Raw genomic sequence first — 13789 nt, forward strand, 5'->3', positions numbered from 1 at the left:
TCAGGTATATCTGTGTTTGGTCTCAGTGACTCATGGATGTTTTTCACAAGAGGGTTTTGTCCTTAGGAACATTCCTGCAGAATACATCGACATTTGATTCAGATATTGTAATGAAATGTTCACCTCCCTCTCAGTACATCTGAGGCTTTTAACAGTTTCTATGGGAACCACAGTGCTTAATGCAGTGCAATGGAATGATTGTTTGGTTCGTTTGTGTGTGTGATTGTGTTTGTGTACAGTTTTTCAGTGAGATTACTGAGAAATAAAGCGATAATTGTATTAATATTATTAACTATGCGGGTTTGATAGTGTATTTGTGATTGCCCTCATATAATTGATTTAACACACATAGATATCTCATTAAAAGAATATACGTTAATAACGTTACTATCGTGCATCTATTCATAGAATAATTCAGCAGCGGACTGACACGATTCTCCGCCTTCTAGTGTGACGTTTGAAGCAAGCGCAACCGTTTTGGTATTTATGCAAATGAGATAACGCTTTAACCAACCGCGCTCCAGGCCGTCCCCGCACCAGCCAATCGCTGGACTTGACTGTGACTCGCCATATAAGGAGCGAGAACTCCAAAAAAGGAAACAGCGTACCTCTTTATATGGAGGAAAGTAGATCGGGCTTGTACAGATCACTCCGCGTTTGCGCAGAAGAAGTGTTTCATGAACGCGCTCGCAGTGATGATTGACAGCTGTCAGTGGCAAGACGCAGAGTTGAAGCAGCAGTGGCGGTACGTGAAAAAGATCGATGATTTCACGCGTTCAGACGACGCACTAGATGACGCGGCGGAGTAATCGCGGAAGCGCTTGTCTGGTTTTCCTTTTAGAGAAAGCGCGTCTCTCGCGGAGCTCCAGGAGGAGGTGAAGCTGGAGAGAAAGTGGGAGTGAAGCGGGTAGAAGGCGCTCAGGTTCAGCATCACTTCTCAAAGTTTCACGCAGCAGACTCTGTTTGTTTACCTTCCCGCGGGAACGTGTGTATGAGCGCCGGGTCGGACTCACTCTCACACTGACCGTCGCTCCAGCGATCCGCTGCCGTTATACGGATCGTTTTCTCCGGTTTATAGGATGCTATCCAGCCAGACCGGAGCGGCTCTGACTGGAACCGGATCAGCGGCAGGGAAGAGCGCAGGCCACGGCGCGGTGGTGATCGGCGCCGGGGTTCGGACGGGACTCGTCCGCTCCGCTCCAGCGGGGATGCTCGGGGGTAACGGAGCCGCCAGAGGAGGCGTCCGGCCGGTGAACGCGAGCGGACTGGGGCCGCTGCAAGCCGGAGGGATGGTGGGAGGTTTGAGATTCGAGCCGGATAAACACGGACCCCCACACGTGTGCAGCGGCTCTGACGCGGACTCCGACTCGGGCGATGAGGACGAGCACATGGGGTCAGTTGGGGACGGCCGGAGGGGAAGCGGCGTCAAGCGGGAGAGAGCAGAGATGGAGGCGGCGATGGTCGCGCAGGAGGCCGGCTTGTCCTCGGGGGGGTTCGGGGTGCTCGCGAGTGGAGTGGCCGGAGCGAAACCAGGCAAGAAGACCCGGGGGAGAGTCAAGATAAAGATGGAGTTTATAGACAACAAACTGCGGCGGTACACGACCTTCAGCAAGCGGAAGACGGGCATCATGAAGAAGGTGAGAAACTTTATGAGTGTGTCATGAAGAACAACCATTCAACCCAAGCGCTTTTCACAGTACACTAAAATGCTTGTTGCAATGTTACAATAAGGGAAGTATTCTGTTGTCAGCCAGAGAAGATCATAAAACTGTCAGAATGAAACTAGAAATACGTTCTGGCGTAGGGAGTGCTGGTAACTGAAGGGTTGTAGGTTCGAATCCTGCTAGTGTTCTTGAACTATTACCATTGTGTCCAGATCAACACTGCAGGAGAACTGACCCTAAGTCATTCCCAACAAAAGCACCTGTTTAATTAGTCATATTGAGGTTAACAACACACAATCATAAATCACAAAACTAACAGTTGTTTGTCCTAGACAGCAGTGAGATGAAATCTGGAGGCTGAAAAACTTCTCAACATGTACTCATTCTCCTCAGCTTTTCTCCACATTCATTTCATTGCTCTGAACTCCTACTGTATGTCAGCCAGCGACTCATTCCCGTCTGTTTTCATTCCCGTTGAGGAATTGCAGGAATAAATCAGAAGTCGGGCGTACAGGAGTGACCTGCTGGAGTGGGTTTGCGTGGGTCTTGTTCTTCTGCACACGATGGTTCTCTCTCTGTGTGTTGTATCACATGTCCTGTCCTTTGGTAGGTGATTTGAAGTCACAACAGACGTGACGGGCTGTGAGCTTTAAATAGAACCAGCAACTGACATTCTCTATTACAGAGCAGCTCTGGTGCCACACAAACCTCGAATGAATCTTGACCCACATGCTGGATCTCAGACCACCAAAACACTCCTAACTCACTTTGATTAGTTCGAAAGTGACATTTACGACTGAGAAGGTGCTTACGAATTAAATCAAACCCTTAAAGCAATAGTTCACCGAAACATTCTGCTCACCTTAAAGGGATAGTTCACCCAAAAATGAAAATTATCCCATGATTTACTCACCCTTTTGAAGCACATTTTGAAGCAAAAAAAAAAAGCATCCATCCATAATAAAAAGTAATCCATATGACTCCAGTGGTTAATAAAGGCCTTTTGAAGCGAAGTGATGGGTTTTTGCAAGAAAAATATCCATATTTAAAACTTCATAAATTAAAATAATAACTAGCTTCCGGTGGACGACCGTATGCATATTGCGCAAGTCGACTTGCGCCACAAGAGTAACCCCTGACACGATGTATGACGCAGGATGTAGGAGTATCGTAAACTTAGACGCCTCTCGCGGTTCAAACAAATAGGACTGTGCAACAAACTCAAGCTCCTCTTCTCTTATATCGAAATCTTCCGACATTTCTCTTTAAAATTTCTCGTTTTAGACTTCTAATTCGTGACCGGTGTTTTGTTTTGCTCTATCCTCTGAGTTTCCGCATTCGTCATTAACGTTATTATAGTTAATAAAGTTTTAAATATGGATATTTTTCTTACAAAAACCCATCGCTTCGCTTCAGAAGGCCTTTATTAACCCCCTGGAGCCGTATGGATTACTTTTACTATGGATGGACCATTATAAAGCTTGGAGGAGCACGAATATTTTTAAGTTATCTCCGATTGTGTTCGTCTGAAAGAAGATAGTCATATGGCTGGCTTGACGGTGAGTAAATCATGGGATAATTTTCATTTTTGGGTGAAATATCCCTTTAATGTCGTTCCAAACTTGTTTTTTACACAATGCACAAAATGAAAAACTCTGCAGCTTTTTATTCATAGTAACCATGACTGTCAAACTCAAAAAAGCACTATTACAAAAGTCCACCAATATGACTCATGCACTGTATTTTAATTTCATAATATCATATTCTTCGATGCTTCATATGAGCTGCTTTAATGGTTCTTAAATGGTGTTTGATGGCTCAAAAAGTGCCTTAAAAAAAGAGCACACTCACACTAAAAGAGCAGCATGAATATTGTTCAAGATCATCCTGATTATGTTCCACAGAAAGTCAAACATGTTTAAGCAACATGAGTAAATGATGACAGAATGATCATTTTTGGCTGAATGACTCTTTAAGATGAAGTAATACTGGCTGTCATTGGCTGTAGGAACTAGATCTTTCATGAGCTCATGGTTGGGTCGAATCTCTCTCTCGGGTCCTTCTGATCTTCTTGATGAGCTGATAGTCTTCCTTCATCCTTCAGCAGAATGTGGAAAGCTGCTCAGGGAATTCTGCCACTTATTACGCTTTGAGAAAGCAAAGGAACGAGAGTTTTCTGAACCTGGTTCTCTGCACATGAGCCTGTTCAGTCTAGAAATGTTTGAGATGTGATTCGCCCATATAGAAATGCTTTGGACATCAGTGATTAGTAGCGATTCAAGCTTTTGTCCGGTAACTGTGTATAGGAGAACACATTTAACAATGGATTATAATATTTTAGTTTTCTATTTTGGGCCTCCCTGTAGCTCAAACTGTAAATCATGGCAAAGTCATGGGTTTGATTCCCAGGGAAAGCAAGAACTGATGTACCTTGAATGCAGTGTACCTTTGGATGAAAGCGTCTGCCAAATGCATGAATGTAATTATTGTGTAAAGTTAGTTTGTGTGCATCTCACTTCCCATCATTACGTTCGAATTATGTGCAATTTGTATATATTCCCGGTTAATTCACAGTTTTTTGCAGAGGGCGAGAGAATGAAGCAGCCCACATGGGCTGTAAACATCTGACAAATGTGCTTTCACACCACACACATGCTGGATTTTAGTGTTACTACTAGTTGAAGTTGAGTGTGTTGGTAAGTCTCATCACCTGCCGTCATTCATACTCAACAGCTGAGCAAACGGAGACGTGACAGGATGATCAAACTGACTCTTTGAACTCTTTTACAGCTGCTCCTCAAACACACTTCATACGAGAGTCCTGAGCTTTTGCTCACAATGTGCTGTAAGAAATGTCCTGTATTAGATGGTGTTGTTTGAAGGCCTGTAATATTAAACATAAATCAGAATCTGAATGCTTTTATTGTTATTGCACACATTGTGCAGTGAAATTAGATGGAAAACTTCAAGGTGCTTTATGAGAGACATCATCAACAAAGAAAATTAGATGTATTTAATGAGTAAATATTGCAAAAACATGCATAATCATTTGTTACTTGAATGTGTTTTTTTTTTTTCACCCCCTTCCAGTTATTTTAGCAGTTCAAAAATAGTCCATAAAGTTGCAAATTATTAGGGGCCAAGCACCCATATATGCTAATAACTTTTGTACCATATGGTCTAGAAATAAAAATCCTTAGCTCAAGATGATTCGATTGCACCCTATGGCATCATTTTCCATCATGAAATTTTTTTTAACTCGTCTTAGATGGTTTGACCAATTTTCACCATAATCGGCTCGGCTCATCTTTAGACCATGCTGGCAAAAATGATCAAAATCTTTTTTAAAGACCAAACCATTCTCAAATAATGCACAAATGCATTTGATGAAGAGCTCGTCGAAATGCTCTCCGCAGTGCTTTAGCATATTGAGACAAATCTCAATGCTTGACGAAGGGCGTGTCTGTAGCTTGACGCTGACGCAACCGCGATAGTGACAACAGCCAATCATATTACTTTCCTGTGTTGCATGTAGAGATGCACCGATATATCGGGCAATAATCGGTATCGGCCGATAAAAGCAAATTTTCACACTATCGGCTAGTTTAAAAACAGCCGATAGTCAGGGCCGATATATCCCGTCAAACAAAAGAGGGCAGGAAAATGCACTGCATTTGGACTTTGTGTAAAGAAAATGCTAAGAAACCAGTTTGATGTTTAATATTAATAGTAATTAATGAATTAATAACATTTGGAAAGTTAAGAAATATTAATTTAATCTTCAGAATTTAGTTAATATGTGTTAATATTAATTTGAGTAATGTGTTTGTGATTCCAGTTACTCTGAAACAAGTTGATGAAATGGAAAGTTTTTATTTGCATTTCTTTCAAAATATAATAATTAAAAATATAATGATTAATTATTAATTATAATGAAACTATCATTCACTTAAAAGAAGGTATAAAAGGCAAAACCCCTCAAACTATCGGTATCGGCAGATATCACTCTGAATAATCGGCTATCGGTATCGGTGGAGAAATTTAGTATCTCTAGTTGCATGAGCGCAATTAGCTAGAGTCTGCGCTAGGGTATTTGCATAAGGTGATCTGATTGGCTGACGCCTGCGTCGACGCTTAAAGTTGAAAATTTTTCAACTTCTGCCACAAGCAACGCTAGTGAAGCGACGCAAGGTGGCAAGGTGGTAGGTGGCACTACTCCTGACCAGTAGTGCCACCTACTGGTCAGGAGGTGTGAAAAATGGCTAATTTCGCTTATAACTTCTGAACGGTTTGCCAAAAAATTATAACATTTGGAAATTTGTTGTAAAATGCTTTATTTTACGAACACATTAGCATATAATTACGAAACTCTTTGTGTCATTGGGACCATTCCCTGAAGGTACTCAAAAAAGTTTTGGAACGTCACAACCAAAATTTATATTTTAAATGTCAAAATTTATAATGAAATTTAAAAAAAAAATGCTAATAGCTTTTGATTAGTTTTGCCTATTTTAGTGAAACTGGTCTTGATAGATTCCGTGAGTCATACTGCGAACAATGATACCAATTATGCCATAATCGGTCGAAATTAGTAAAAAAAAATCTACAAATTAATAATCCAAATGTACTTAACACTGCATTGCCTGTGATATTTGTCTTCAGTAATTGTGTGTTTAGTGTATTTTTGTCTCACTGCACTTCACTAGTTTTACTTATAAACGTGACTGAAGGCGTGAGACAAAATACACTCGTATTGAACACACATTCACTGGAAACTAGTCTGGATCACATGCAGAGTTGCATAAACGCATCCAAAAACTGACTAAACACGTTTCTGCTGTGTGTATTATATATCTGAACATGTATCATACAGTATATTTGAACTTTTTCATGACAATTCCAGTAGTAATAGACTGAACACATGTCATTATTGATTCTTCAGCACTAATGACCCTCATTAATAATGTCCTGTGCTGGTTAGTCTCATGATTGGTTAGTCTCTGTAGCCCAGCGTTCCTCCTTCAGCACAATCAGTCACACGCTGACCAGCGTCTCTATTAATAGAGTCTTATCTCACATTGTTTCAGCTGCGTCTCTGCCGTACGTCTGGAGCGAACGCTCGTCTGGACCAGTTTAAACCATCTCTCGGCTTCCACTGGTTATCTGTTAGTAAACACTGATGTAAAATGAGCACCATTATTCGAGTCTAGAGCCAGAGCCTTTAGAAACATCCCTTCAGTTTCTGAGTCTACACAGCAAATCTCAATCTCAATAGAGAAACACTTACTGCTAACACTTTACAATAAGAAGCTATTAGTAAATTTAACTAGCTAACATTAAGTATTGTATAAAGCTGACTTGGCTTTGAATGTTTTGCTGATATCTTAAAGGCTGTTTAAAACACTTGAGCTCAAACTCCAGATGTCACGTTGTTCTGTTGAGCGTTAGCTGTGATTTCTGAGCGTTTTCTACGTTCTGTCTCTCTCTCTCTCTCTGAAGGCGTACGAGCTCTCCACACTCACGGGAACTCAAGTCCTGCTGTTAGTGGCCAGCGAGACGGGTCACGTCTACACGTTCGCCACACGTAAGCTGCAGCCCATGATCACCAGCGAGACGGGTAAAGCGCTGATCCAAACCTGCCTGAACTCTCCGGACTCTCCACCTCGATCCGACCCGTCCACGGACCAGAGGATGAGCGCCACGGGCTTCGAGGAGACCGACCTCACCTACCAGGTGTCTGAGTCTGAGAGTCTTGGAGAAACCAAGGTGAGTTCAGCATTGAGATGTTCTGCTTGGCTTTGTCTTTTTCTTCTCATATTTTATGAATCCATGAATCACATGAAAAGGAAAAACTCTCGAGTTGGTCCAAAATCCACAGGCTGAAGAGTTATTGTTGCCATATTAAAGCACTCAAGTATTTCATTCCTCCCGTCTGCACGTTTGTTCTTCATCCTCCGCGTTCTGATCTGCCTCTTCAGACAGTCTGCCTTTCTTTACTGTTTACTAGAGTGATTCACCTCTCCTCAGAGCAGATAGATAGTGAGTATAAATAGTGGTGCACTTATTATGACCTTCATTTTGTAGTTTGTTGACTTCATCCCATCAGAAATGAATCACTTGTAAATGACGCTTGAGAGCATTACGAGACGATTCGCTCCAGCTTTTCTCAGATGAATCATACAAGCAGGTTCAGAGCCTTCTGTAAACCAAACATCTCGTGTTTACTTGTTGCTTTCTGTCTGGATGGAGTATTGATCACGCTGTGTTTGTTCTGATTCCTGCTTCAGTCCAACGTTGAGTTTCACATTACCGTAGTCAGAACGCATGTGTCAGATTTCATGTTGAATGTCAATCATTTGTAGTATAAGCTAGGGCTGTAACGGTACACAAAACATAGTTTACTGAACAAATTGTGTCTCTATCTTTAAATGAATTCAATTATAATTAAACGTTTCTTAAAGATAAAAAAATGATCTCTGTTAATTATGTAAACTATATATGGAGCACTTACTTGCACATTACTGTAAAAATAAAGGTTCAGAACCCAAACTACTAGCCCAAATTCAGTTGCTGTTTATTTTTAGATATAATGATCACTCAAATAACAAATTGTATGCAAACTTGTAAACTGCACATAAGGCAGTTTTTGCAACTTCTAAACAATAAAATTATGACTGTATGCACTGTTACTTCCTGGTTGTATGCACGGTTACTTCCTGGTTGTCGTTAAGCCAGCTTGGGCATTTCCGGTGAACTGTTAGCTAATCATTCTGTACTCGCTGTACATCGACACAAAACCATCAGTGGTTGACTTTTTAATGTTGTATTCATATTTTAATGCAGTTATCACATTTACCTAATTTGCCAATAAACCAGTTTTATTGATTGCAATAAAGATGAAGCTATTGGGGCCATTTAAGAAGTGCCGTGTATGTAATTAGACACGCACACGTTTTTTTTCCAGCACTTCAAATGTTATTTTTAATGTGATGACCACAAACATTATTTGTTAATCCTTCTGAGATTGTCCCCATTTGTAAAACCGAACGTTTCAAGATGTAGGAAATCCAACATTTGATACACCACTTATTTAAAAATAAAAAAGACTTTAATTACCACTATAACCAGAAGGTGGCGGCAGAGTAGCATTTATTTGCGTATATTCGCCATTTCCTGTAATAGTTTTTCACTTAGTTTTGCTTTTGAATAAATATTAAACATAAAATTACCAGGTTTAAAAAATACATTTTGTCAATGTTAAGTATGAAGTGCTCACAAAATCTCATGAAAAACAATAGCTTTTCTTGTGAATGAATTACACAGAAAGCGAGCACAGCGCTTTCCCTTTGAAGTTGTCAGTCAGTGCGGCGCAAGCTCAATTATTTTGGCACACTTGTGAAAACTCGCATTTTATTCATTGAATCTAACTAAAGTGCACAATAAATATTTAATTTTGACGCTTTTTTCACACGAAAGTGTGAAACTGATGGTCGAATTGAATTTAGCCGAGGAGGAACACTGAGGTACGTTTTTATTTATTTATTTATTTATTTTATTTTTTTTATATCGTTTTACGTTTGAATAACTAAATTAATGCTACGCCTGAAATTTAAGGGACTGTATTCTGATTATAAACTAAGTATTACACCACTGATGCTCAACACACCAGCAAGTGACATTTCACTGGAAGTTTTCCATTTGTGCATATATTTAGCGAAAGAGTTAATTTCTCTGGCGAACTAACATGCTGTGGACTCGCCTGAGGTAAATGCTACTCGACATTGTTTGCAAGCTGTTTTATTGACGTCTTTCCGCCGTTTAAACACTGATTGAGCGATTACGCAAGATATTATACGTTACAGTAAGTTGTACTGTATCTTTCAACATACCTTCAGATGTTCATTTGTGTTTATTCTGTAACTAGTATTAAAGAGGAAGAGATGATCACGTTCACTTGCGCCCCGCGCTGCCATTTGAACTGAGGCGCCTGTACAGTGATCTGTCGCGCCACATTAAATAGCGTCAAAACGGCTTTGTTATTTAAATTCCGTGATAAAATGGATAGGATTTGAAAGATGACACTTTGTTTCTTATTGAAAGTAACAAAACCCAGAGCTTATTGCGATTATTGGTGGTTAGGCTACAACGCTGTATTCGTTGTGTAGATCCAATGGGCCAAGGCTGGGCAGCAGGGGGCGAGGCGCGTTCGGTACGCCATGAGAGTATCGCGATACGTACCGTGGGTAGAGCTGTCAAAAGTACAGACTTCAGTACCAAGTAAGTACTGAAATTTAAAAAATGTGACGCTTTGAGCGCTGTTGAGCGGATTCGTAAATACCTCTGATTGGCCATTGTGTTCACGCACTCATCAGATATGTCTGTGATTGGCTTCAATGATCCACGCTGTAAAAACGTTGTAAATAGTCATCAGTGACACTCTTCACCAAGCGCTTACACAGATATACATGGACCGGTCTGCTGATAGACGCCTGCTTTCAAACGCTCCCGCTCCCACTTTCAAAACGCTTTCAAATTCAAACACTGCCGTGCGTTGATTATTGTAGCAAATCACAGACATATCCGATGAGCGCGTCAACACAATGGTCAATCAGAAGTGTTTACGAATCTGCTCAACAGTGCTCAAAGAGTCACATTGGTACCGAAGTCGGTACTTTTGACAACTCTAACCGTGGGTGGTGTCTCACGTTTTATTCAGTTCAGTTTGAATATCGTTATGTAAATGGTCAGTTACACCCCTAATATAAGCAGATCGGAAGGTTTGATTGGCATCACATATGCAGTACGGTATGAAGCTAAGGAAGATGAGGGCCGTCTCCAGGAAACCTGTTTGGAAACACTCATTATTTTACAGAGAAATGTCCCACAGCAGATTTAACATGTTATTGCATCAATAATGGACGTTGTTCTGTGCAAAGGCCGTTACTGTAGCTGGTATCAGGTTTATTGTGTCTAAATGATGAACAGATGCAGTCGGTCCAGCAGCACCTGTCCTGAGAACCCGACACGAGCCGCCGGTCACCTCTGCGTCCCGTCTTTGAAGCCGTCCTTCAGCTTAACCCTGCTGACGTTTGGCATGACCGGATAAAGAGCCAGGTTCTGCTGGCCGGGTCACATTTGCACAGACTCAGTGGAGCGCGTTCCTCTCATTGATAAAAACTGGATTCTGCCTCCATGGCCTTATATGGTGTGATTTCCCAGCGCGCTCTTGGCCGAGGCCCCTCACATTCCATATGAGCCGCAGCTGTCGACGGACCCGCTGGCCTCTTTCTTCTCCACTGATGTGATTTGGAGGTTGTATGTTTAGGGTGGCCAGTGTCATGATGTTAGATGAAGCTGTAAGAATTCATGCAGACAGACTCTGTTATTATCATTTTTAGCTTGACTTACTGGTGTACATTTAACGGTACTCACACGCTGCAAAAAATTATTTTCTTCCTCAGTATTTTTGTCTTGTTTTCCAGTACAAATATCTAAACATTCTTAAATCAAGATGCATTTACATTGTATATTTACTGTATATTCCTTGGCAAAATTTGATTAACTTCACAATTATTGCTGTAATCAAATAATCACGATTAGATTGAATAATTACAACTAATCAATAATTATGAAAGGCCTAGTTTTAGGCATAAAGGTACTTAATTTTGATCAGAAAACAAGATACCATTTTGCTTCTCAAGTAAATGTATCTTGATTTATTTATTTTTTTTAACTGAAAAACAACAAAAATACTTGTTTAGAAAGTGTGTTTTTGCAGTGCAGATGTTGTTCATTTAAATCATCTTACAGTTTAGTGATTATAGTGACTGTAAATCAGCTCTGGGTTGGAGTCTGCCGATCGGTGACGTGTTTTACGTGGATGTGATGATATCGCTCAGGTGGGCATCTCTCCATGTTTGAGCTGGTGTGGTTTGTTTGTGCTCATTAGAGTCCTTCTATCTACTTCATCACTCAGGCTCTTAAACATGGCCCGAACCCAGAGCGCCGTTACTCTCTCGGCCTCACGCTGATGTTTGCTCACACTGCAGTGTTTGTCATGAAGAGTCGTTTTAGCCTGGCATTGGCAGTGCATTCCAGCATTACGATGCCAAACCTCCATCCGTCACTGCAGCCGCTTCTCCTGAAACTCACCCACGTCTCCAAGATGAAATCACATCATGAACCGACCTGTGTGTGAGTGTGTGTGTGTGTGTGTGTGTGTGTGTGTGTGTGTGAGAGTGTGTGTGAGCGAGCGTGTGTGTGTGTGTGTGTGTGTGTGTGCATGTGAGAGAGTGTGTGTGTTTGCTCTCGCAGAAGTCTGTAGTTTCCAGAAGTGTTTTGCATTGATTACACAGAATAAAGTCTAATTAGTCTGCCTACGATGTAAAACATCTCTAAACCTGCGCGCTGCACTCATTCATCACCCGTGACAGCCAGAAAACAGAGTCAGAATCTGCTCTTCTCCTCTGGTTTTGCTTCAGGAGTTTGACATTGAACAAAAGCAATACATTTTTATATCGCTTTGTATGATAAACAGCATCCTTAAATAGAGATGCATTAATATGACCATGAGCTGTATTGAGTTGTGATTTAGTGATTAATGGATTAGTTGACTTCAGCATTAAAATTTCCTGATAATTTACTCACCCCCATGTCATCCAAGATGTCTATGTCTTTCTTTCTTCAATCAAAAAGAAATTAAGGTTTTTGAGGAAAACATTCCAGGATTTTTCTCAGTTTCAGTGCAGTTTCAAAGGGTTCCACACGATCCCAGCCGAGGAATAAGGGTCTTATCTAGAGAAACAATCTGTCATTTATTTTATTTTTTTAAATAAACATTATATACTTTTTAATCACAAATGCTCATCTTGCACTAGCTCTGCACATTACGTAATCACATTGGAAAGGTCACGCGTGAAGTAGGCAGAAGTACCGCGGTAGGGCAAAAAACTCCAACTCATTTTCTCCTCCAACTTCAAAATCGTCCGACATCATTGTTTTACCTTTTTTTTTTTTTTTTTTTTTGTAAAGGCCGTTTGACTTAGTCTTTGCACATTCGCTTTGTAAACACCTTGCTCACGCGTGACCTTTCCAACATGATTACGTAATGCGTGGCGCATCGCAGAGCTAGTGCAAGACGAGCATTTGTGGTTAAAAAGTATATACATTTTTATTTTTATTTTTTTAGAATATGACCGATTGTTTCACTAGATAAGACCCTTATTCCTCATCTGGGATCGTGTAGAGCTGCAGAAACTACAATTTGGACCTTCATCCCTTTGGTAACTGTTATATAGATTATATAGAGAAAAATCCTGGAATGTTTTCCTCAAAAACCTTCATTTCTTTTCGACTGAAGAAAGAAAAACATGAACCTCTTGGATGACATGGGGGTGAGTAAATTATCAGGAAATTTGAATTCTGAAGTGAACTAATCTAGAACTACTCTGACTCTGATTTGAGCCAGTTTGAGACTAATTTTAGAATTGTTTTGACTGATTTATTAAAAAGAACAAGTTTGTTTGCTTATGAATCAGATTACACTGTATGGGATCATGTAGAGCCCTTTGAAGCTGCAATTTGGACCTTCAACTGTTATATAGATTATATAGAAAAATCCTGGAATGTTTTCCTCAACCTTAATTGTGTTTGTGTGTTTGTTGTAAGCAGCAGGCAATGCAATATAAAGACATGTTGTGTGTTTAATAGAGCGTGAAGGTCATGGGTTTGAATCCCAGGCAATGCATGAACTGATTAACATTGTAAAATAATGTGAGTCGCTTGTGTTAAAAGCACCTGCCAAATGATTTGTTCTCTTTGACTGCATTGAGTGCATCACTCCTTCAGTCAGACTGCTGTAGATTCAGTAGCGGTGAGAGAGACCGAGTCTCCTGACTGACACATTTCATGCGACCGCTGGAGGTGTGTGTTGAGCGGCGTGTCAGCGGCGGGAGGGGCGCAAGCAACTGGACGGGTCAGCGGCGATTGGCTGCACCTCTCTAACTTGGGCTGCCTTGCCTTTTTTAGCCGTCCCAAATGGAGCTGTGAATTCCACATGGCTGGCAGAGTGACAGAGGCAGAGACGAAGAGAGCCAGAAACACAGAGATTAGAACGAGACCGTCGA

General features: G+C 40.9%; 1 protein-coding gene across 6 annotated transcripts in view; it reads left to right on the top strand.

Moving 5' to 3' along the window:
* Positions 1-657: 657 nt before the first annotated feature.
* The window catches only part of srfb (serum response factor b), a 29078-nt gene continuing 15946 nt past the window's right edge, over positions 658-13789 (top strand). For 4 of the 6 annotated variants that reach the window (XR_007933203.1, XR_007933204.1, XM_051917004.1 and 1 more), the window contains exons 1-2: positions 658-1637; positions 7164-7430. Coding sequence is in view for 4 of the 6 variants with exons in the window: in XM_051917004.1 (XP_051772964.1) it covers positions 1080-1637; positions 7164-7430 (825 nt within the window). In the remaining 2 variants the exon portion in view is untranslated. The remainder of the gene's footprint in view (positions 1638-7163; positions 7431-13789) is intronic. The other 2 variants (XM_051917007.1, XM_051917006.1) reach the window with 2 other exon arrangements.

Source organism: Ctenopharyngodon idella, chromosome 13, assembly GCF_019924925.1.
Source record: "Ctenopharyngodon idella isolate HZGC_01 chromosome 13, HZGC01, whole genome shotgun sequence".
Classification (NCBI taxonomy): Eukaryota; Metazoa; Chordata; class Actinopteri; order Cypriniformes; family Xenocyprididae; genus Ctenopharyngodon; species Ctenopharyngodon idella.